The 21,679-nt window shown below is 57.0% G+C and overlaps 2 protein-coding genes across 4 annotated transcripts in view; one reads left to right on the forward strand and one right to left on the reverse strand.

Annotated features, from left to right (window-relative positions):
- The first annotated feature begins 2,053 nt into the window (after positions 1 to 2,053).
- On the forward strand, positions 2,054 to 4,910 carry HYI (hydroxypyruvate isomerase (putative)). 3 transcript variants are annotated; one of them, XM_068966338.1, is made up of 9 exons: positions 2,054 to 2,349; positions 2,429 to 2,513; positions 2,815 to 2,940; positions 3,524 to 3,638; positions 4,038 to 4,116; positions 4,206 to 4,255; positions 4,358 to 4,427; positions 4,516 to 4,650; positions 4,761 to 4,910. In XM_068966338.1, exons 1-9 carry the CDS (start codon positions 2,151 to 2,153, stop codon positions 4,832 to 4,834), a joined length of 933 nt encoding a protein of 310 aa, XP_068822439.1. In that variant the 5' UTR covers positions 2,054 to 2,150; the 3' UTR covers positions 4,835 to 4,910. The 3 variants fall into 3 exon arrangements, with proteins under 3 accessions (XP_068822439.1, XP_068822440.1, XP_068822441.1); XM_068966339.1 differs by lacking the exon at positions 2,815 to 2,940 and having other exon boundaries at positions 2,429 to 2,540; XM_068966340.1 differs by lacking the exons at positions 2,815 to 2,940; positions 4,358 to 4,427 and having other exon boundaries at positions 2,429 to 2,540; positions 4,761 to 4,905.
- SZT2 (SZT2 subunit of KICSTOR complex) overlaps positions 3,801 to 21,679 on the reverse strand; it is a 54,403-nt gene continuing 36,524 nt past the window's right edge. Inside the window, exons 43-73 of the mRNA XM_068966337.1 lie at positions 21,414 to 21,566; positions 21,209 to 21,311; positions 21,018 to 21,123; positions 20,821 to 20,932; positions 20,165 to 20,283; positions 19,895 to 20,059; positions 19,559 to 19,643; positions 19,260 to 19,424; positions 19,004 to 19,171; positions 15,900 to 16,033; positions 15,345 to 15,511; positions 15,134 to 15,231; positions 14,912 to 15,044; positions 14,682 to 14,812; positions 14,448 to 14,548; positions 14,199 to 14,375; positions 13,747 to 14,014; positions 13,564 to 13,643; positions 13,359 to 13,484; positions 13,057 to 13,256; positions 11,647 to 11,737; positions 11,342 to 11,422; positions 11,185 to 11,259; positions 8,778 to 8,991; positions 8,263 to 8,416; positions 7,998 to 8,120; positions 7,496 to 7,901; positions 7,264 to 7,380; positions 5,909 to 5,977; positions 5,563 to 5,747; positions 3,801 to 5,368 (exon numbers count right to left, since the gene is read on the reverse strand). Coding sequence (XP_068822438.1) covers positions 5,604 to 5,747; positions 5,909 to 5,977; positions 7,264 to 7,380; positions 7,496 to 7,901; positions 7,998 to 8,120; positions 8,263 to 8,416; positions 8,778 to 8,991; positions 11,185 to 11,259; positions 11,342 to 11,422; positions 11,647 to 11,737; positions 13,057 to 13,256; positions 13,359 to 13,484; positions 13,564 to 13,643; positions 13,747 to 14,014; positions 14,199 to 14,375; positions 14,448 to 14,548; positions 14,682 to 14,812; positions 14,912 to 15,044; positions 15,134 to 15,231; positions 15,345 to 15,511; positions 15,900 to 16,033; positions 19,004 to 19,171; positions 19,260 to 19,424; positions 19,559 to 19,643; positions 19,895 to 20,059; positions 20,165 to 20,283; positions 20,821 to 20,932; positions 21,018 to 21,123; positions 21,209 to 21,311; positions 21,414 to 21,566 — 4,265 coding nt within the window. The 3' untranslated portion in view covers positions 3,801 to 5,368; positions 5,563 to 5,603. The remainder of the gene's footprint in view (positions 5,369 to 5,562; positions 5,748 to 5,908; positions 5,978 to 7,263; positions 7,381 to 7,495; positions 7,902 to 7,997; positions 8,121 to 8,262; positions 8,417 to 8,777; positions 8,992 to 11,184; positions 11,260 to 11,341; positions 11,423 to 11,646; positions 11,738 to 13,056; positions 13,257 to 13,358; positions 13,485 to 13,563; positions 13,644 to 13,746; positions 14,015 to 14,198; positions 14,376 to 14,447; positions 14,549 to 14,681; positions 14,813 to 14,911; positions 15,045 to 15,133; positions 15,232 to 15,344; positions 15,512 to 15,899; positions 16,034 to 19,003; positions 19,172 to 19,259; positions 19,425 to 19,558; positions 19,644 to 19,894; positions 20,060 to 20,164; positions 20,284 to 20,820; positions 20,933 to 21,017; positions 21,124 to 21,208; positions 21,312 to 21,413; positions 21,567 to 21,679) is intronic.

Consider the following 21,679-nt stretch of genomic DNA (forward strand, 5'->3'; position numbering starts at 1 on the left):
CTGATTAAACTGTTAAACTTAGTGAGGTCATATCCTGAATGGACAGTGCCCAAGAAACATGAACGGCTTCCCTGATAGCTCAGCTGGTAAAGAATCCACCTGCAATGTGGGAGACCTGGGTTCGATCCCTGGGTTGGGAAGATCCCCTGGAGAAGAGAAAGGCTACCCACTCCAGCATTCTGGCCTGGAGAATTCCATGGACTGTACAGTGAATGAGGTCACAAGGAGTTGAACACAACTGAGTGAATTTCATTTTCACTTTCTTCCAAGAAACATGTTCCCGGAAGAGTCAGAGTTCCAAGCATAAAGTAGAGGGGCAAGAAATTAAGTGATTTGATTTCAGGTGAGCTGACATCCGTCTGTTCGTGGAGGCAGTGCTGAAGACACAGTACCTGCCAGGAACTGGGATTAATTTTAACTCTCAGCCTGGGCCCGGGGTGGCTGGGTGAGCCTGACTTGGGATGCAGGTGGGCAGTGACAGGAGACAGGGAACACTGTGTTCTCCTGGTGTTGCACTTCAAGCTGCCTTTTGTCAAAGTTAGCACAGAGAGCAGATCAACATGACTGCTACGCATGTGTCATCTGAGTGCAAAATTACATTTTTGAGAAGCCATTCCCGGGTGGCACTCGTGCTAAAAATTCGGCCTGCCAGATAGACTTGAGACAGGTTCGATCCCTGGGTGGGGAAGATTCCCTGGAGGAGGGAACGGTAACCCACTCCAGGTTTCTCCCCTGGATAATCCCATGGACATGGACAGAGGAGCCTGGCAGGCTGCAGTCCATAGGGGCGCACAGAGTCGGACACCCACAGCACGTTAGCACAGTCATAAAAAACTTAAGTATGGTCCTACTTTTTCACCATGTAATCCCAACCTGGAATCTGCCAATTCAGTTGGGTTAGTGTGGCTGAAATAAACTTATTCGGATGATCTGAAGAAACACCAGGAAACTACAGACACAGAAACCAGGGAAAGTCTAAACATCCTGGCCTGAGGAAGCGTAGACCTGGGAGCTGCCGTGGGTTTGGTCAGTCCTGGGAACTCTAAAGCAGCGGTATCACAATGTGCTACGCCTACTCGTAGTGTTCGGTTATTCTCTTTCTCTGTTCTAATTTTCTTCCCCACCTGACTCCAGCTTATTTATTTTGTACAGCCAAAACCATCTGCCAAACCCATCGCTTACTTGGCTCTCAGGATTTCCTTGTTTGAACTCTCCAAGAGGGAATCTAATTGGCCAGATTAGCTTTACAAACTGGACAAGGGTCTCGGGCCCGTCTATGGATTGGCTGCGCTTGGATCAGATGTCTTTCCGTGGCCCAATCAGCTGGGGCTGAGGGAGACAGACCGCCCACAGCGGCTCGGTGCGGAGTCCAGTGGTGGGGGCAGTTTGCCTTACAAGGGACTTTGAACTTTGTACCTACAAGAGGAACCTGAGAAAACGATTCAGAGATGGAACCAAAAGGTGCATTAAAGAGCTTTTATAGCACACGCGCGCGCGCGCGCGCACACACACACACACACACATACACACACACACTTTGAAACCCCTGTAAGCATGATCAATTCTAGGCTGTTCAGGTGCGGAACGAGGAGCTAATTCAAGATTTTCTCTGGGAAAACGAAATAACATGCCATAAGACCTCATATACACTGTGATCAGGGTTTTCTAGGACAAGACTGTACGTGTTGAGTTTTTGCCCTGTACAGGAAAGTTAACGGCTGAGTGGTGCGGCACATGGCTATCAAAAGTTCTTTAATGAACAGATACTCTGGTTATAATGAAGGTAAACACCAAGCGTTTGTTAGCGTCCACGTTCCTTCACCGTAACTGGGCCCGCGCCCCCTCCCCCCCCCGTTCGGAAAAGTGCACTTTTCTGGCAGGTCCGCGGCCCTTACCACCCACGCGTCTGCCAGCGGGAGAGGGCCGGCACCCAGCTCGCGGCGCCAGTGCGCCCCCGCGCGGCCGGGCCGGGTTCCTCCACCAGTTCCGGGTCCTCCACGCCCCGCCCCGCCCCGCCCCGCAAGTGCGGCCCTTCAGTCTTTTCCCCGGCCCTGCAGGCAGCGCGGGCCCTCAAGTCCCCGCTCGACCCTGCCCGCCATTGCAGCCTTCTAGCTGCGGGGACTCCTCCCCGCGCGCGCTCTCGAGTAGCCATGGCTCCGCTCCGCTTCTCGGCCAACCTGTCGTGGCTGTTCCCGGAGCTGGCGGGCTTTCCCGCGCGGCTCCGGGCCGCGGGCAGTTCGGGCTTCGAAGCAGCCGAGATCGGCTGGCCGTATGCGGAGCCGCCGGAGGCCCTGGCGCGCGCAGCGCGGGAAGCCGGGCTACGAGTGGTGCTAATCAACACGCCCCCAGGTGCGCCGGGAGGGCCCAGGCCGGGACAGGGTGGGGCAGTGGGGAAGGAGCAGGGAGCTGAGGCCCATTCTTTCCGCAGGAGACAGAGAGAAGGGGGAGAATGGGCTGGGGGCTGTTCCCGGGAGGCAGGCGGCCTTCCGAGAAGGGCTGGAGCAGGCGGTGCTGTACGCTAAGGCTCTGGGCTGTTCCAGGTAACCTCCCCTCTCCATTCCCCCGCCCCCATAATCCTCGAGAGAAGAGGCTCAGGGTTACTCCCGTCTCTGCCTCTTCAGTCCTGGTCCCTTGTAAATTGCCTTTTCGCATTTCATCTGTGTGTACGTCACTCTCAGTTTGCAACTCTTTCTTGCTCACCTCATGCTGGGAACTCAGTATGACCTGGGACATAACCCAGTCAGTTCAAGGAGACTCTGGGAGCAGAGCGGGTACTAACTCGTCTGGGAGCAGAGAAAGCTTCATAACAGGTAGTGATGTTGAACTGGGTCTCCGTGGTGGGTGCTTGCTTGACCAAAGGAGCATTCCAGGCAGGGGTGCAGTAGCCACACGCCCCCGGGGCTTGGTGTATTCTGCAGAGATTATGAGGCTGGAGGTGAAGTCTGTCTGCTTTGGAGGTGACTGAGAAAGATGAGGCGGTGAAGGGAGAAGGTGGGGGACTCCGAGTGGGCTGATAAGGTGAATGTCAAATCCTGCACAGGGCAACCAGACTGCGAAGGAACTGGCAACAAGCAGTTATGGGGCAGAGGGAGGAGTGTGTGTGCAGAAAACAGATGGGAAGCAGCTAAGAAACAGATGCAAGGAGGAGACAAGCAGCGTGGAATACCTGAGCATAAGGGAAAGTAATTTTTTAAAGGTGAGGCTTGAGGAGAAGGGCCATGGAAAAGGAGAATCTGGATGTACAGGAGGGGCTGCGTGAGGGCCTGTGGTCTCTGAAGCAGGAGGATGGTGGGCCTTCAGAAGGAATCTGGGAAAAGCCTCGGTCTTAGGTTGACACAAGTGTCTGAGGGCGCCGGGAGGCCTGAGCACCACAGCCAGGTGGTCTCACTGGGGACCTGGGGAGACGGGAGGCTGGTGCAGTAGGAGGGCAGCTGGAAGAGAAGTACCCAGCGAGCATGGGTGTGAAGGCTTCTTCGGTGAGGCTGGACTCCACAGCCCCCCTCCAGCCCCATTTTCCCCACAGGGTTCACCTGATGGCTGGCCGAGTGCCCAAGGGGGCTGACAGAACCGCGGTCAGGGGTGAAATGGAGGTAGTTTTCCTGGAGAACCTCAGGCACGCAGCTGAGGTTTTGGCTCAGGTGAGACAGTGAAAGGGGCTTCTCAGATGGCACAGTGGTAAAGAATCCACCTCCCAATGCAGGAGATGTGGGTTTGATCCCTGGGTCAGGAACGTCCTCTGGAGGAGGAAATGGCAACCCACTCCAGTATTCTTGCCCAGGTAATCCCATGGACAGAGGAGCCTGGGGTCGCATAGAGTTGGACATGGCTGAGCACGCACATGAGACAGTGAAAACACATACAGACACACATACTTCATGCATGTATGTATGTGGAGGGGAAGGACAGTAGGGAGCGCAGTGAGGCGCAAGGCTGGGCCCCGGCCGAGGCCAGAAGGGCTGGGGATCGGCTTGAGCAGTGACTGACTGAGGGAGTCGAACTTGGGGAGAGCTCTATTCATAGATCTGGCCTGGTGCTAGGAGAACCTCGTGGGACTGCTGGAGCCCATAAACACCCGCATCACGGACCCCCGGTATTTCCTGGACACGCCCCAGCAAGGTAGGCCCCCAACCCCCGGCCGCCTCCTGTCCATTGATTCTCCAGCCCTCCTTGAGTCTCACGACCCCTCTCCCTGGTTTCTCTCCCAGCGGCAGCCATCTTACAGAAGGTGGGAAGACCCAACCTCCAGCTACAGATGGTAAGTGGGGGAGAGGGTGTGCTTCTCAGAGGGCCGTGTTCTCCAAATCCAGGGACAGTGGTGTGGGCTGCAGGGTCTCTGACTGGGGAATCTCTGCCCTAGGACTTATTCCACTGGCAGATCATGGACGGGAACCTGACAGGGAACGTGCGAGAGTTCCTGCCCATTGTTGGTGAGGGCCCCTTTCTTGGCTTCTTCCTGGCCTGCCATGAGGCTTCCCCTGTCCTTCCACTCTTTCTACCCCCAACATCTACCCCCAGGGCACGTGCAGGTGGCACAGGTCCCCGGTCGGGGGGAACCCGACAGCCCCGGAGAGCTCAACTTCTCATATCTGTTCCAACTGCTGGAAGATGAAGGCTACACAGGCTTCGTGGGCTGCGAGTACCAGCCTCAAGGTGAGGGTGGGCTGAGCCTGGCCCCAGGGAAGGGCCTCTGGAGGGACACTGTCAGACAGGGGCTGTCTTCCTCCTCACGGCCTGAGATGCCGTGCGCCCGCTCCCCTCAGGAGACACAGCAGAGGGCCTGAGTTGGCTGCGTTCATACTGGGAGATGAGGGGCCGCCCGCAGGCTGGCCAGTGAGGTCCTGCGCTCCAGCCACACACCTCTGGGACGGTGAGCAGCACGACTGAGTCTCCTCTAATTAAAGACACCCTGCTGACGTTTCCACGTGTGTATGTTATTGGAGGGGGCGGGGGAGGACACACAGTGTCTTAACTCTGCGGTTTCTTTGGGCCGCTTCTCTCCTGCAGAGAAGGGCCATGCAGCTCGTGTTCAAGTCCTCCAGTCTGTGTCGGTGTTGCTGTGTCCGTGCTCCTTGGGTACAGATGAGAAAACAAGGGTACAGCGGCCAAGGGACTTGCCCACGGTCACAGCTGCTTCAAATGCAGAGCTGGGATTCAAACGGAGGTGTCTTATCTCGATGGCAATTGTCTGGCAATGATGTCCCAGTGGGAACTGATGATCAGATGACTCGTGATGGGGGTGGGGGAAGTGGGTATCGGACAGGATTCAGGCAGAGCAGCTCTAAGGGGTCTACCTGCCACCTGATATGAAGAATTCCCAGACTCAGCCAGGTGAGCAGAAAGGAGTCTCCTTCTGGAAGGGCCCAGGGACCTGAGAGGACATGGGCACCTCAGGAGGCGAGTGGACCCTCTGGAGCCCTGTGCTGGTCAGTGGCAGCAAGTGTTTAGGGAGCATAGCTCCTGCTACAGGCCCCCAAGACACATTCACACGACCTCTGGCGTCCCTCAGTGTCTAGTCTTGCCCAGGGACCTGGAAGGGCTGGTCTAAGATTTCAAGTGGGCAACCTTATAGAGCCATGGTTCGAGGACATTCAGTGGCCTGTCCTTCAGAGGAGGCGGGTCCAGAGGGTGAAGCAGGCTGTGTTGATGACGGACTCCAGGTGGTGGTAGGTGGAGACCAGCTGGGCAGGGGGGCTCTCGCTGTCCTGGGGCTGCACAGGGAAGGGCTCTCGGAAAACCACCGTCAGAGACTAAGGAACAGGGAGTGAGTGCAGTGGTGAGAGGTGGGCAGGCTGGGCCCAGGAAGCTGGGCTCCCCAAACTCAGCAGGCTCTGGGGTAGAACATTTGAGGTATAGCCTCCCACTAGGGCTGACACAAAGCCCCTCAACAGCCCCCCACCCCTGTTCTCACCGTCTTTCCCAAGTGGGAGTCCAGAAACACTAGCACAAAACAGTCCGTGAACTTCTGATTCAGCACAACCTAAAGACACAGACACAATGAGATGGACAGTGAGGCAGAGACCCTCCACGAGGGCGTCCTGGAGGCGGGACCAGCCTGAGGAAGGCCGGCTTTCATCACCACCTGACCCCACATGTGCTGCAACCTTGCTTCTCATCCTTATTGGCTCCCAGTCACCCTGTGCAGGACGTCAGGATGAGGGGAGTGGTCCTTGACTGGAAGGCCCTACACAAGCTGGCATCAACATCTGAAGCCCAGCAACAAAGGGGGGCTCTCCCCCCTCGGCGAGAGTCCTCCTTGCCTCCTGGGTTTTGTGTCTCTGTCTTCCCGGATGTCTGTCCCTGTAGCTCAGCTTTGTGATCTCTCCCCAAGCAGTTTCTTCTATGCCTGGGGCTTCAGTGACCTCCTGTTCATATAAGTGCTGCCTACACCCCTCTCCTGAGCTCTAATCCCCAATGTCCATAGACATTCCAGACTGTGGTCCTGCAAGGTCCTCTTGGGCCTCAGACTCAACTCATCACCCTTCCCCCAAACCCATTCCTGCTCCAGCACTCTTGCCACCCACAGAAGCACCCCCATCTGCTCACACTCGCCGCACTACTGCAGCCTTACCCCAACTAGCCTCAGCTTCTGGGTGATGCTTTGTCACACCTTGAAACTAAGTCTTCCCCAGAAGCACCATGTGGCAGGACCCCTCACCATGGGCCAAGTCCTTTTTTTTCAGAAGCCTCTTGAACCTTACCCTCCTGAACTGCTACTCTCAACTGGGCCCATCCTTGAGTCTTCCAGTCCCCAGTGCCCACTGCCATAACTCTCTTCTCTCCACTGCCCTTCCCAGCAATCTATCAGTCTAATGTGCACATCAATCACTTGTGGAGATGGTGGAAAAACAGCTTCTGGGCCAGCAGGTTAGGGGGCGGGGCCTTGGGTCTGCACTTTAGCCAGCTCCCAAGTGGGGCTGACGCTGCTGGTGCGAGGACCACACTTTGGTAAAAAGTCTTGAAAGCCCAAGAAGTCCTTTCTGGGACTTGAACCTACATGAACTAACCACTTCCCAGGTTCCGAGGTTCCTTGGGATCACTAGCCAAGGTTTGTGCCTTTGAGGGTCCTGAGAGCACAGCTCTAGGTTCTTCTCAGTGAGCCACAGGCTATGGCTTGGTGCTTGAAGAGTTTTCCTCCTCTACCTGTGTAGGCACTCCATCTCAGCCTCCCTCCAGAGCCTGTGTAGTCAGGCTGGGGCTCCTTGAGGGGGACCCTGTCCTCCATCTAATGAGGATTTCTTTCAGAGGAAGGCCAAGGAAACTTACCAGGTACTGAGTCCCCAAGTCTGGGCTCTGGAAATGGCGACAGCTCTGGGGAAAGCGGCTCAGGAGAACCTTGATCAGGCTTTGGTACCAGGAGACCGTCATGGACAGGAAGCAGTCCTGGGGGGGCAGGCCCACAGGCATGGGTCTGCTGTCCCGGAGCCACCTCTTGAGACTCCCGCAACCTTCACCCTGGCTGCTGGCGGCCTTCCAAGCACCCACCCCAGCCCCTTACCAGCTGCGGGTCGATGTCCCCAATGGATTTGGCATGGACTGCTTCTAGGAGCTCCTCCAGCTCGGCCAGGGCCAGGCGCCCCCCTAGCCTCAGCCGATCAGGTCCTGGTGGTTCCAGCAAGAAGAGGCGCTTCCAAAGGGTGTCCCGACGGCAGTGCCCTCCAGCCAGCCGGACCAGCTGAGCCAGCCGTGCCCGTGCCACGCCCACCTCTGCAGCCAATGGGGGGAAGAGGGGAGCTGGTCCGGGGACCACGCTGGCCCCGGAGGCCTCCCCAGGGCAACTGGCTGAGCTCCCAGGAGCCTCTGGCTCAGGCGTCAGTCTGGGCGGCTTCCGGAGCCGGCGCATGTCCGCAGTGAGTCTGGGGAACAGCTCTCGTTGGCTGGTGAGCACCACAAAGAACTGTAGCCTAGGGTGGGGAGAGGGTAGGCGTGTGATGGTCACAGTAGGACAGACAGGGCCATTTCAGGGCCAGAGCCACGTTCAAGGTAGGGGATCTGCTGACCGAAGAACGTGCCGCTCGGCCTCGCCTTGCTCCTCAAAGGGTGCAGCACAGTGACAGACAAGCAGAGACACGTCAAAGTCGTCCTGGTGACGAAGTCCCTCAGAGTCGAGGTAGGAGCCAGAGCTGAGCAGTGGGGGTGGGGGAGACGTCAAGCCTGAGGTTCTGATGAAGCCAGGGGCCCACCCTTTCAGCCTAAGAGAACACGGGTCCTCCTCCTGCGGGGATGGCCCTGCCTCCAGCTCCACCTGTCCCCACCCCGCCTTACCTGTGCCATGCCGACACCAGGGCATACTCGTTGTGTTCCGGGCCTCCTGGCCGGGCCATCCGGAGCGGCTTCATGTGGTAGGAGCTGGCGTGGTCGGCCACATAGTTGTACAGCTGGTGGGCAGCGATGAGCGGGGTGGGCAGCTCCAGGGTTCCTGAGAGGCGAGTTACAGGAGACACTGAGCCCCAGACAGACACAGTGATCTGTGGGCTGGAGGACAGGAGTCCCTGAGGCTCTGACTGACAAGCGGACTGATTCTTCTGGGGAGCTCATGTGGGACATGGAAGTGGGACAAAGCGGCTCAGGGCACACGGGGTACAGGACCTAAACTTACGAAACAGACTGGGAGCCACTTAAGACAGAAAGGTGAGGACAGGGCCCAGGTGGCACGAGGCGACTGACAACACAGGAGAGGGCAGACAAGAGACAAGGTCTGGCCCCTGGAAGTGGTCCCTTCGGTCCTGGCTTGCGGCCTGTTCTTTCCCAGGTTCACTGGCTTGCCCTTGGGCACTGACCTTGGTAAATGTGATTGCGGCCGAAGTGGGGCCCATCGGGGTGGTGGGCCAGGAAGTGACGCAGGAAGGTGGTCAGGTGGTAGCCATGCCGCAGCACCGCGTGGGCGCCCAGCACGTGCTGGCGCACGAGGCGCAGGTGGAAGTCGTAGCTGAATGAGTGGACATGCATCAGGTCCCGCACCCGGTCGCACTCCTCCGTGAACAGCATGGAGAGCTGGGAGGTGGTGGGGCCAGTCAGGAAACGACGGCAGGCTGCCCAGAGCACCCCCAGCCCCTCCTCCTGCCTGGGAAATGCCGCGCACAGTTCACCCTGTCCTGTGGTCCCTCTGCGAGAAGCCCTCCTCATTACATTCAACTCGGTTGTAACTGTTGGCATGAAACTGACCATTTTGAGAGATGAACCTTTGAACTCTGTATCCCAGAGTCCACTCAAGTCCAGCACAGATTTACTCATGCAATAAATACTTGCTGAGTGCCTACCACCTGCCTACCCGGTACTGTTCTAGGTGCTGGGGATACACACCCTTGCCCTCAAGGAGCTTACAGTCTAGCAGTGGGGACAGGATAATAAACATCAGAGGAAATGAATATGCAGCACATTAGTAGATTGTTACGGAAAATCAATTGGTAAAGCAGGTGCAGTTTTAAACAGGGTGGGCTGGGTAGGCCAGGTGTGTAATTACTGACTATTAGAAAGGTTTTTCTGGTCACTTCCCAACTCTCCAGCTTTATCTTCTCATCAAATTACTTGCTCTCCCCAAGTATATATCACATATTTTCTCTACACTTTTGTACCAGCCATTCTCTTTGCCTGAATGCTGCTCCCACTGACCCCCAATGCTGGCTAACTCCCACTCATTTGTAAAGCTTCATCTGGGACATCCTGTCAAGGCTAGCCCAGGGTGGGCCTTCTCTAGTTGATCTGCAAATGAATGAAGGAATGAATGAACAAACCACTAATGCAGGAAGAAAGGAAGGCAGAGAGGTGGAGCTGGGCTTCTCTTGGAGGAAATCAGCATTACTGAGAGTGTATTAACAGTTGGATAAGTGAGGCTGGGATGGCAGAATCTACATGAGCATGCCCCTTGGTGACCCTGGGCAAAAAACTAGTAGGAAAGGAAATCAATGACTGTAAATGAGGCAACTGCCTAGGAGTCGGAGTAGCTGCAGGACCCTGGGTAAGTCACAACCTCTCTGCTTCCGTTTCCCCATCCACTATGGAAATAAAGGAAAGGCCCTCATAAATTTGAAGCAGCGTGATAAACACTGCAGTCGCCAAGGATGAGCCTCAGATTGCAGCCCCAGTATTGCCACCAACTAGCTGTGTTCCTGGGGCACACCACTTAACCTCTGTGAACCCCAGTTTCCCCTTCTGTAGAGCAGGAATAAAATTCTCTTTGCTTAAAATGTATACTAAACACTTACTAATAGCAATAATAAAGCAACTTAGAAATCTAAGTAGGGATACAGATTAGATATGCAGGGGCAGAGAGAGCCAAGCTGGATAGAGATGAGGGGTCAGGGAAGTCAGGACTTCAGGAAGCTCAAGAGAATAATGAAGTGGGTCCATCCTGCCAATACTGCAGCAAGGTGTGGAAGAGTGCCTGCCCGTCCAATCTCCCTGCTGTGCCCTAGGCCAGGTAGGTGCCTGCACTGAAGTCACCAAGCTTTCCTGGATCTCACTTTCCTGTGATGACTAGATGGGCATCCATACCCGAATCCATACCTACGAGCTGGATCTGAAGCTGTCCAGATTTGGGAAGAGTCTATGCCATCCGTCCTGGAGAGTGATAGCCTGTGCCCAGTCAGACCCTGATCTTTAGAAACTCAACTCGAAGTATAAGGAAGGCAGAGGCCCTTGCACGACAAGCCTGACAACCCAAAGGGGCCAAACTCACTCAAGGGTGGAGGGCTTCAGGTCCCTGACCACATTCGGTCCTGACTCATTCATTCATTCTGAGCCCTCCCGAGTGCTTGTGGGGTACAGAGGCCCTGCCTTCAGGCAATCAGAGGGCTAGAAATAAAACCAAGTGTCAGGGTATGCTGTATGGGAGGGGACTTTAGTCCACATTGTAAGTGTTAGCGACTATATGAACAGTGCCAGGCTGTCCCCAGCTCTAAGCCAGGACTGGCACTGGCCCACCCAAGTGTCACATTACCCATTCAGCTCAAATATCCTCACTGTCCAACCATCTATGGTCAGTGCCAGAATGACTACAGGGCCAGACCGGCCCCTGTGCTGCACTGCCTTCTGCCCCCAGGGCCATGCCTGAACCCGGCTCTGGACTATCACAATGTGACCGGCAGATGGGCCAGTCATGGCACTGGAATGACCCAGCTACCCACAGCAGCAGATCATTCCTGGGGCTACACTTAGACCCCACAGCCCTCTGTCCCTGCCACTTACCTGAGAGTTGACAGCTTGCCCCATGGGGATTCGGGAACATTCCAGGGCAAACTGTTTGACACAGAAATAACAGCCCTGGAGAGAGGATGAAGATGAGGTCAGGAGGGCAAGAGACAGGAGGGCCTGGCTCTCCTCACATGGTGCTCCTCCTGTTTACCTGAAAAGCCAGCTCCATGAGGATGATGCCCCCGGGCAGGGCCCGCTGCAGGTGGTATGTGGTGACTGGAGAGCCTGTGCTCTGCAGAAAGGAGAAAGACGGGTTCAGGGGCAAGGATGGGGGCTCTTGGGGAAGCAGGCCCCTGGGCCAATGACTTTAATGGTGTCAGGCTGGGATCAATGACCTCAGTCATTATCCAGGGCCCCTGACTTTGGGCCTTGGGCAAATAATTCAGGCTTAGTGATGCTGCTGTCTGAGGCATCGCTGATTTCACTGCTGGGGAAAGCACATGACGATGTGGTTACCTTGGGGCTCCCTTCAGCCTTGGTTTTCGGGCAGGAGAAGGAACCCCGTCCTTCTGTTCCAAGGACAGCCATGGCCCGAAGCCGACTGGCGCTGCAGAAGAGGAAGAGGGACAGGGGGTGGGCAGGCTCGTGGGGCGAAGGGTCCCCACTACCAGACCCAGAGCCAGCTCACAGGAGTCACTGTGGAGGCGAGGAGACAGGCTCAGAGGCGACCTGCCGGGTCCCATGGTGGGTCAGTGGGCAGGCTGGGGCTGGAGTCCGGGGCTAGACTGTGGGGCGGGGCACTCTCCACAGCAGGAGCTGCTCTAAGGGGAGGTGGAGACAGGCCCCCCTATTCCAGCGAGAGGACGAGGGTGGGGCCGCCGAGGCTGCCGTGACTAAGGGGAGACCCCTGTGGGATACGGCAGTACCTGCTTGTTGGAGGCGGCAGGGGAGGATGGGAGGGGAGGGGGTGATGTCCATCTTGAGACTTCACGGGGAAAGCTCAAGTGGATGCTTGATGCCCTGGTAAGGACGGTTCCTCTGAGAGGGAAAAGGGGTTCTCTTTTGAGCCGGGAAGGTCAGTTTTAGTGATCTAAAGCCTGTTGTTCTTCCCTTCTCAACTCAGAGACAAAGGGGAAAAAGAGAAGTACTGTGAATGAGGACAAACTAGAAAGAGCCAATGAGACCCACTCATCATACTCAGGACTACAAACTCCTGGAACTGTTGCTGGGGGTGGGTGGGGGTGGCGGGGTGGGCAGTGGTCAAAGCCTTTGGCAAGAAGAAATGTCCTACTTAATTCTCAAGGAAATAGGGACCAGACCTATTGATTGGAGAGACTTGAGAGGGAGGAAGGCTTGATTTAAAATTTTCCTCTGGAAACATATATTTAACCTTAGTGTCTTTGGTTTTAAAAGGGAATTCTGACTTCTGGGAAGAACATAGCTGAATGGGAAGGACATGAACGCCAGAGAAATCCCTGCCGCTGGGACCCGGCTGTGGAGCGCAATGAGCAGAGTTCCTCCTGGGGTCTGTCCCGGAGAAATGAGAGGGGCAACTGAATGAGACTTCCTGGAGGCGCAGGCCTGTCCTCCTCCTAAGGTCGGGGAGAGAGCGGAGGCCGGGGGGATGGAGAGCTGGCTACAGAAACACTAAGGAGGTGGGAAATGGCTTTCTGGGCCTAGGGGGCATCTTGAGTAAGAAAGCATGACTTACATTTACTACTTTGAAAAGGCATCAAACTGAAAACAGGAGGGAGAAAACAAACGGACATATCTGGATATGTGAAATGAACTGTGTCATAGTGTGGGTCTGGTGAGCTGAATGTGCACGTGGCCCTAATTACCCAAACAGGACCCAAGGTGAAGGGAGTGTGGGGCTTCACCTGCCATGGAGGAGGAGAAGAGAACAGGGAGACGAGAGGGGCTCACCTGCGGGCAGGTGAGGGGGGCCGCAGCGGCACCAGCACAAAGCCCATGCTCTGCAGATACTGCACGTACTGCTGCAGGAAGGCCAGGCTCAGCTCCTTCAACCAAGGCTCCTCCCGGGCACCCAGCGGAGGCCCGTCCGAGGAGTCGCAGTTGGCGGGGGATTCTCGGCTTCCCGAGGCCAACTCAGGGCGATGGCGCCGCTGTGGGAGCAGAGGTTAAGAGACTCTACCCACCAGCAACCACCCTATCAGGGGTGAAGGAACGGAGGTCCTCCCGAAGAAATCCAGAGTCTGGAGCCTCACCTGTCCCTCCGGGGCCCCCGAGGTCTCTGGGGGCCCATGCAGCCAGGCTGCAGGGTCAAAGAGCAGGGCTGTTGCACAGTAATGCACCAGGCGGGACGACTGCTTCAGGGTCTCCAGCTCCCCGGCCTGGAGAAAGAGTGAGCACCGGGTGGGCGGCCAGGGCAGGGTCACGGGACTGCCCGGAGGATGCGGGTAGGGCACTCACACCGATAGGCATGCTGGCTGGGGCGGAGCGCTGCTGCCACGTGACAAACAGGTTCTCCATCTTCATCTGGCGCTCCAGCTCTAGGGGTTGGAGGCTTTTAGTAGCAGACCCCAGGAGCAGCCGCCCCTCTTCCTGCCGGGCTCCACAGCTGGCCCTGCCTGCCGCCTGGCCCGGCCTGCTCACCTCTGCGCTCTGCCATCTTGATCTCCAGGAACTGCTGTCCATGGTAGGTGACGGGATCGGGCGGTCTGGGCACAGGGCCGAGGGAGGAGCTGGGGCGGGTGGCCGTGATATCCCGCAGGGCCTCATCGAAAGGGAATGTGTCCAGGGGAAGGGAGCCCCCGCCCCGCGAGGAGCCACTCAGCCGGCCCTGCTCACGGCTCAGGGGGGGACTTGCACTCCGGATGAGGGTCTCTGCTTCCACGGTCGGCAGCAGGAATGGGTTTGGCTCCTGAGAGAGACAAAGCCTCACAGGTGTCTGGGCCTCTGCCCTCAGACCTCCTCTCCCACCCCGTGGCTGCCTCTTTGACTCGCCCTCCCTGCGACCTCTGCTCTGTCTGCCCCTTCTCCTGTTTCCGGACGGCAGCTTCCTTTAGCTGACCGCTCAGGAGAGGAGGGGCCCAGACGGCAGGCACCTTTTCATCCCGCACTGGGAAGTCCAACTGGCCATAGTGGTGGAAGAGCCCCAGCTTCTGGCTGAGGAGGCAGAAGATGAGGTGGGCGCGTGCGTTCTGCCACTGCACGAGGCGAACCAGAGCGCGGCCCAGGGCCGCTCCCAGGTCTGGAGCCCAGTTGTAGGTCAGCAGCTGGAGCTGGAAGTCAGGGCTCAGCGTCAGTGGGATCACAGAGCCCCTCCTACCACCCAGCCCCTGGCCCATGCCTACCTTTTTGTCCACGACCTCCAGCAGCAGGAACCTCTGCCGGGGAGCATTTCGCCCCATGCTCCCGTCACCTCCCGGCTCAAAGCGCTGCACGGCTTTGGCAGCTATGGGGTCAAGGGGCAAAATGAAGGTCTTAGGACGGATCCCTCTCAATCGCTCACTGCCCCCCACAGGGTCAGAGGCTACAGGATCAGTCCCTCTGAGACCCCCCACCCCCACTGCAGGCTGTGGCCTCACCCTGCTGGGTGGGTCTCCTCCACTGTGAGAAGTTCCTGCCCAGAAGCAGCAGGTGCCGCTCAGCTGCCGGGCGGCGTGGTGGGCCCAGCTGTCCAAGGGAACACGGACTGAAGAGCTCTGGCTCAGGAGTCCTAGTGGGAGGGAGGGACAGACAGAAAGCAGACCATCTACAGCCCCATTCCCTGGCCATCGCCTCTCCCACCTCAGCTTCCGTGAGACCCCACACTCACAAATGCTGCTCAAAGATGCGGACACTGGTGTCGCCAGCCATCGAGGTGACCAGAGTGGTGAGCTCAGACAGGACGGATGGGAGGAGGAAGCGGGACACCATGTGAGTGGAGCTCCTGGACACCGAGGCGCATCCTGGATCCCGGGCACAGAGGTCGTGGTGGGGCTCGGCGCTGGGGGCTGGGGACTGGGCCACAGGCTCAGGGGTGGGAGAAGGGTCTCACCAATCTGAACCATGAACTCCATCCAGTGCCGAGCGACACGAGCAAACACAGGCTGCAGGGCGCCTGCCTCGCCCTCTTCTAGCTGTGTGGTCCTCCGTCTGAAGACACAGCAGGAGTAAGAGCCTCACACCCACACACAAGACCTGTATGTTCACACGCACTCAACAGCCCCTGTGACTTCACAGCACGCTTTCCATGATAACACACATACCTTTGTCTCTGGGCTCCAGACTCTGGGCCCGCTGCCCGCTCAGTCCCACCCGGAGTGCGAACGCTTTCCGTTTTGTGACGCCTCCGGCCCCGAGTGTCTTCTGGCCGATCCAGGACAATGTCGTCAGTTGTTTTTGGGGAACCCAAGTCCCCACATTCTGTTTTACTCTGGGGGCAATGCAGTGAATGAGGAGGGGCTACTGGGAAGGGGAATGGGGTGGAGGATGGAGGCATCCAAGAATAGTTACAAGAACCCAGAAGGGCTGGAGGTCAACCAAATAGCCTTGAGCAGGCTACCCAACTTTCCGGATCCTCAGTGGCCTCGCTAGTAACAGGCCTGCTGAAATCTTGCAGGCTGTGAGGATCTGACAAGGAAAGTGGAAATGAAAACACTTAAGCTGAGGCGATCTGTGTGTAAGTGAGAACGTGCCATGTTCTGTATACTCCTGTCTAAGGGACAGAGCTCTGAGGCAGGGCCTCCAGGGAGTAGAGAGGGGAGACAGGAGGCAGGCAAGAAGGCAGAGGTCAACCTCACCACCTCCCTTTATTCCATTACCAGCATATCCCAGAAGCTACGCCGGCCAGCTCTGCTGGGAGGAGTCACAGGTTCGCCAGGGCCAGGGCTGGGGGGAAAGGTGCTGGCTCGGCCTGCAGGGCTCTTGGTGTCCAGCGACCCACTCCTGAGACTCCCTGTGAGTAGCAGGCATTACAGACTCCTGTCACTGACCATCAACCCCCATTTCAGACAACCCAGCCAGCCCCAAGACTGGTGAGAGACAGACATGCCATTTACTTACTCTACCTTTTCCTGCAACCTAGCCAGCCCTAAGTCTGGTAAGAGACAGACACGTATTTACATACTATACCTGTTCCTGAATGGCAGGGTGTGTGTGTGTGTGTGTGCATGTGTGTGTGTGCGTGCGTGCCCAAGACTGGTAAGAGACAGACATGTATTTACATACTATACCTGTTCCTGAATGGCGGGGTGTGTGTGTGTGTGTGCGTGCGTGTGCACGTGTGCATGTGTGTGCACATGTGTGTGTGCATGCGCGTGTGTGTGCGTGCGTGCGTGCGTGTAGGGAGTTCCCGGTTGTGTGTGTGTGTGTATAGGGAGTTCCTGGTTGTGTGTGTGTGTACACGGAGTTCCTGGTCGTGTGTGAGTGTGTCTGTGTAGGGAGTTCCTGGTCGTGTGTGTGAGTGTGTGTGTGTAGGGAGTTCCTGGTCGTGTGTGCGTGTGTAGGGAGTTCTTGGTCGTATGTGTGTGGGTTTGTGTAGGGAGTTCCTGGTCGTGTGTGTGTGTACACAGAGTTCCTGGTCGTGTGTGTGTGTGTGTGTGAGTGTGTGTGTATAGGGAGTTCCTGGTTATGTGTGTGGGGGGGTGTGTAGGGAGTTCCTGGTTATGTCTGTGTGTATGTGTGTGTGTGTGTATAGGGAGTTCCTGGTTGTGTGTGTGTGTGTGTGTAGGGAGTTCCTGGTCTTGTGTGTGTGTGTAGGGAGTTCCTGGTCTTGTGTGTGTGTGTAGGGAGTTCCTGGTCGTGTGTGTGAGTGTGTGTGTGTGTGTAGGGAGTTCCTGGTCGTGTGTGCATGTGTAGGGAGTTCCTGGTCGTGTGTGTGTGTGTGTGTAGGGAGATCCTGGTCGTGTGTGAGTGTGTGTGTGTAGGGAGTTCCTGGTCATGTGTGTGTGGGTGTGTGTAGGGAGTTCCTGGTTATGTCTGTGTGTGTGTGTGTGTGTGTGTGTACAGGGAGTTCCTGGTCGTGTGTGTGTGTGTGTGTGTGTGTAGGGAGTTCCTGGTTGTGTGTGTGTGTGAGTGTGTATGTGTAGGGAGTTCCTGGTCATGTGTGTGGGGATGTGTATAGGGAGTTCCTGGTCATGTGTGTGGGGGTGTGTGTAGAGAGTTCCTGGTTATGTCTGTGTGTGTGTGTGTATATAGGGAGTTCCTGGTCGTGTGTGTGTGTGTGTGAGTGTGTGTGTGAGTGTGTGTGTGTAGGGAGTTCCTGGTCGTGTGTGTGTGTGTGTAGGGAGTTCCTGGTCGTGTGTGAGTGTGTGTGTGTAGGGAGTTCCTGGTCATGTGTGTGGGGGTGTGTGTAGGGAGTTCCTGGTTATGTCTGTGTGTGTGTGTGTGTGTGTGTGTGTGTACAGGGAGTTCCTGGTCGTGTGTATGGGGATGTGTATAGGGAGTTCCTGGTCATGTGTGTGGGGGTGTGTGTAGAGAGTTCCTGGTTATGTCTGTGTGTGTGTGTGTGTGTGTGTATATAGGGAGTTCCTGGTCGTGTGTGTGGGGGTGTGTGTAGGGAGTTCCTGGTTGTGTGTGTACACAGTTCCTGGTCGTGTGTGTGAGTGTGTGTGTGTAGGGAGTTCCTGGTCGTGTGTGCGTGTGTAGGGAGTTCCTGGTCGTGTGTGTGAGTGTGTGTAGGGAGTTCCTGGTTCTGTGTGTGTAGGGAGTTCCTGGTCGTGTGTGCGTGTAGGGAGTTCCTGGTCGTGTGTGCATGTGTGTGTGTAGGGAGTTCCTGGTTGTGTGTGAGTGTGTGTGTGTAGGGAGTTCCTGGTCGTGTGTGCGTGTGTGCGTGTAGGGAGTTCCTGGTCGTGTGTGCATGTGTGTGTGTAGGGAGTTCCTGGTTGTGTGTGAGTGTGTGTGTGTAGGGAGTTCCTGGTCGTGTGTGCGTGTGTGTGTGTAGGGAGTTCCTGGTCGTGTGTGTGGGGGTGTGTGTAGGGAGTTCCTGATTATGTCTGTGTGTGTGTGTGCGTGTGTAGGGAGTTCCTGGTCGTGTGCGTGTGTGTGTGTGTGTAGGGAGTTCCTGGTCGTGTGCATGCGTGTGTGTGTGTAGGGAGTTCCTGGTCGTGTGCGTGCGTGTGTGTGTGTAGGGAGTTCCTGGTCGTGTGCGTGCGTGTGTGTGTGTAGGGAGTTCCTGGTCGTGTGTGCGTGTGTGTGTGTAGGGAGTTCCTGGTCGTGTGTGCGTGTGTGTGTGTAGGGAGTTCCTGGTCGTGTGTGCGTGTGTGTGTGTAGGGAGTTCCTGGTCGTGTGTGCGTGTGTGTGTGTAGGGAGTTCCTGGTCGTGTGTGCGTGTGTGTGTGTAGGGAGTTCCTGGTCGTGTGTGCGTGTGTGTGTGTAGGGAGTTCCTGGTCGTGTGTGCGTGTGTGTGTGTAGGGAGTTCCTGGTCGTGTGTGCGTGTGTGTGTGTAGGGAGTTCCTGGTCGTGTGTGCGTGTGTGTGTGTAGGGAGTTCCTGGTCGTGTGTGCGTGTGTGTGTGTAGGGAGTTCCTGGTCGTGTGTGCGTGTGTGTGTAGGGAGTTCCTGGTCGTGTGTGCGTGTGTGTGTGTAGGGAGTTCCTGGTCGTGTGTGTGCGTGTGTAGGGAGTTCCTGGTCGTGTGTGCGTGTGTGTGTGTAGGGAGTTCCTGGTCGTGTGTGTGTACACAGTTCCTGGTCATGTGTGTGTGTGCGTGTGTAGGAGTTCCTGGTGATATACTGCCAATCTAAGCGAGTGACCAACTGCACACATGCATTTCTATCACGTGTGTCACCTTGCTGGCGCAGGGAAGGTGAGGGACAGCTATGAATGTGTATTTCAGATGCAGCCTCTGCCGCGTCTCCCCAGACTCTCCTTGCACCCTGACCTGGAGTACTGTCTCACCCGGACCTCCGGGGCTCTCTGGACTCCACGTACCTGCAGATGTGTCCTCTGTGCACAGCGGCGCTGGCAGCAGCCACAGCTCCATGACGGCGTCCGCCAGGGCCTGGCGGGCTGCTGTGCGCAGCTTCTCCTCCAGCTGCACAATGCTGATGTTCCCCTTTTCCCAAACATCCAGTCGAAGCCGGGGGGCCCCGCGTGAAGCTGGAAGAAAGAACAGGGGCCACCTGAGTGTGTCCCTGGTGTCCACAGCATTAAATGAACACCCCCTCCTCTGACCAAGCTGCCCCACCTGAAGAACTGTCTGGCAGGACTGGGCAGCGAGTGACTTGAGTCAGCTGCTCGAACTCTTCCTCCTGCAGTGGGTCTGGGGGCCCCGGAGAAGAAGTGGGCCATGATGCCAGTGAGATGGGGGCTCCCTCCTCATCCACAAAAGCTAGAGTGATGCAGGCGACCCCTGGGTAGAAATCCAAAAGGAAAGCTCAGCTCTGAGACTTCTGGGCCCTGCCCCTCCCCACCCCATGCAGCTGCGGGACAGGAACCGGCTTTCCCACACCCCGTGGCGCCACGGGCCCAGGGGCTGCACTGTACCTTTGCCCCCAGTGCCCTGTCCTCCAGGCTTGTTGTACAAGTAGATGTCCAAGTCAGGGAGGCCACCCTGCGGCGGGAGCGGATGCTGTGGAGAGAAGAGCCACCGAGCACTAAGCCCAGCCAGGTGGACACAAGCTTCAGGGAACGGGTGCCCACAGGGAGAGCGGGGACAGGCACACGCAAGAGCAAAGGGAGACACAGGTAGGTGACAAGGGCTGGGCCGGGGCTGGGTGTGCAGAGGTCCACGGGTGCACAGAGGTCCATGGGTGGGGATCTGTAGAAAACAGCTTCCTCAGCAAGCATGCATGTAGGTGTGGAATGGGGGTGCAGCCTCACCTGGAAGTGGTTCCGGCTGTTGCTGTCCGTGTACTTGGGGGAGTGCAAGAAGATGAGCAGGTTCTGACGCAGGTACCAGGCCAGGGCGGGAAGCCAGGGCCGGCAGGAGGGCGGCAGGGCCAGGTGCAGCACCTCCGAGGGCAGACTCCCTGGGGGCTGGATGAACTGCAGAGAGGGAAGGAAGGGGAGTCAGAGCTGAAGAAAGTTTCTGGCTGTGACTGTCCCGGTAGCTGTGGTGGAGTCACACACGGAGCCTGGGAGGGAGCTGACCTCCACGTCAGCTGGTGTCAGCTTGCAGTTCCGCACGAGCATGACCGTGATGACGTCTAGTGTGGCCTCATCCAGGCGCCGACGCAGAACCCGTACGAGCTCATCTGTGATCTCAGGACCTGGACATAGCCATGGTGGGGAGGTGGAGACGCTCGCTGGCAGAAGATCCAGCCACTCCATCTCATCCCTTAACCCCAGACTCAAAACAGGCTGCCGTATACCAGAGGCAGCCAGCACTAAGTTCTAGTTCTGCCAAGCTACTTACTCAGCATGTGACAGATTGAGTCCTACCTCTCAAAGCCTCGGTGGCCCCCTCTATACAGTGGGAATAATAATAGAATCTATCTCATCAGTAAAATTCTTAACCCAAGGCTAGTACACACTTATTGAGCCATAAATAAATGAGCCAGTTGCCTATTGGATACCTTGGGTTCAATGTTTCCCAAACCCGCCCCAGTATCTGGCCAATGGGACCACCATCCATCCACATATTCACTCAGTTTAGACATCTGGGTGCATTTTAGCCAGCTATAGGTCCTACCCTTCAACATCTCAGGAGCCTGTCCTTTCCCACCCAGCTCCTGCTCGAGGGAGGACTGGAGCTAGTGTAAGAAGTCCCAGACAACTGTGGAACCGCATCTGGCCACTCCCCTCACCTGCTTGCCCCACGCCATGCACCAGCAGCTGGATATGTCTGTCCACTTGGCCCACAGGACGAGTAGCATCGGAACTGCGGCTGGACGCCATGTCCAGGGGAGAACGAGGACCCTGCAGGCAAACTGTGGTCAGGGCCTGGCTCCAGGGAGCGAAGTCTGCAGGAGCAGAGGGGAATCAGGGAGTGGCAGATACATGCCGAGGCTTCCTCGGAACAGATGGGCTCCTGGCTTCGGGACAGAGCAAGGGATGGGGGCAGGGCATCACTGTCCCACGGCCGCTCACTGCAGGACGTCTCCAGGAGCCTGGGAAAGAGTGGCACGGGAGGGCTTTGGACAACAGCTCCTCCACTGCCTCAGGCTGTAGCCCGGCTTCCCAGGACTCACATACCGCAGATAGTACACAGCTTTTGTTGCTCGCTCCTGATAAACAAACATGTTCTTCCGGTTCACCACAGAGAAGGCATTAAGCACAGAGCGTAGGGCCTGGATGGCTGTAGGGGGAACCAGGGTTTAGAAAACTCTTTTCTCCAAATTCCCCACCCCCAACCACAACACCACTACACTCCACCTGCCCTCTCACGGCAATCACATACCCCGAGAGACGCCCATGCTGGGTCCCATTTTGAGGCGTGAGTGGACTCGAATCACGGTTCCCCATACGACGTCGCAGGAGAAATGGCCAGGGACAAATTGCATCGTGGCGGCCAGGTACCCTCGGGGCCCACAGCTCTCATCAGCAGCATAATCTGGGGGACAGGAGATGGTGGATCAGAAACAGGGCACAGCCCTCTGCCCTCAGACTTCTCACCTGTGAACTGGCCTACCTGTCCTCAACCCCCGACTCCTCTGGCCGATCACT

This window comes from Capricornis sumatraensis, chromosome 2, assembly GCF_032405125.1.
Source record: "Capricornis sumatraensis isolate serow.1 chromosome 2, serow.2, whole genome shotgun sequence".
Classification (NCBI taxonomy): domain Eukaryota; kingdom Metazoa; phylum Chordata; class Mammalia; order Artiodactyla; family Bovidae; genus Capricornis; species Capricornis sumatraensis.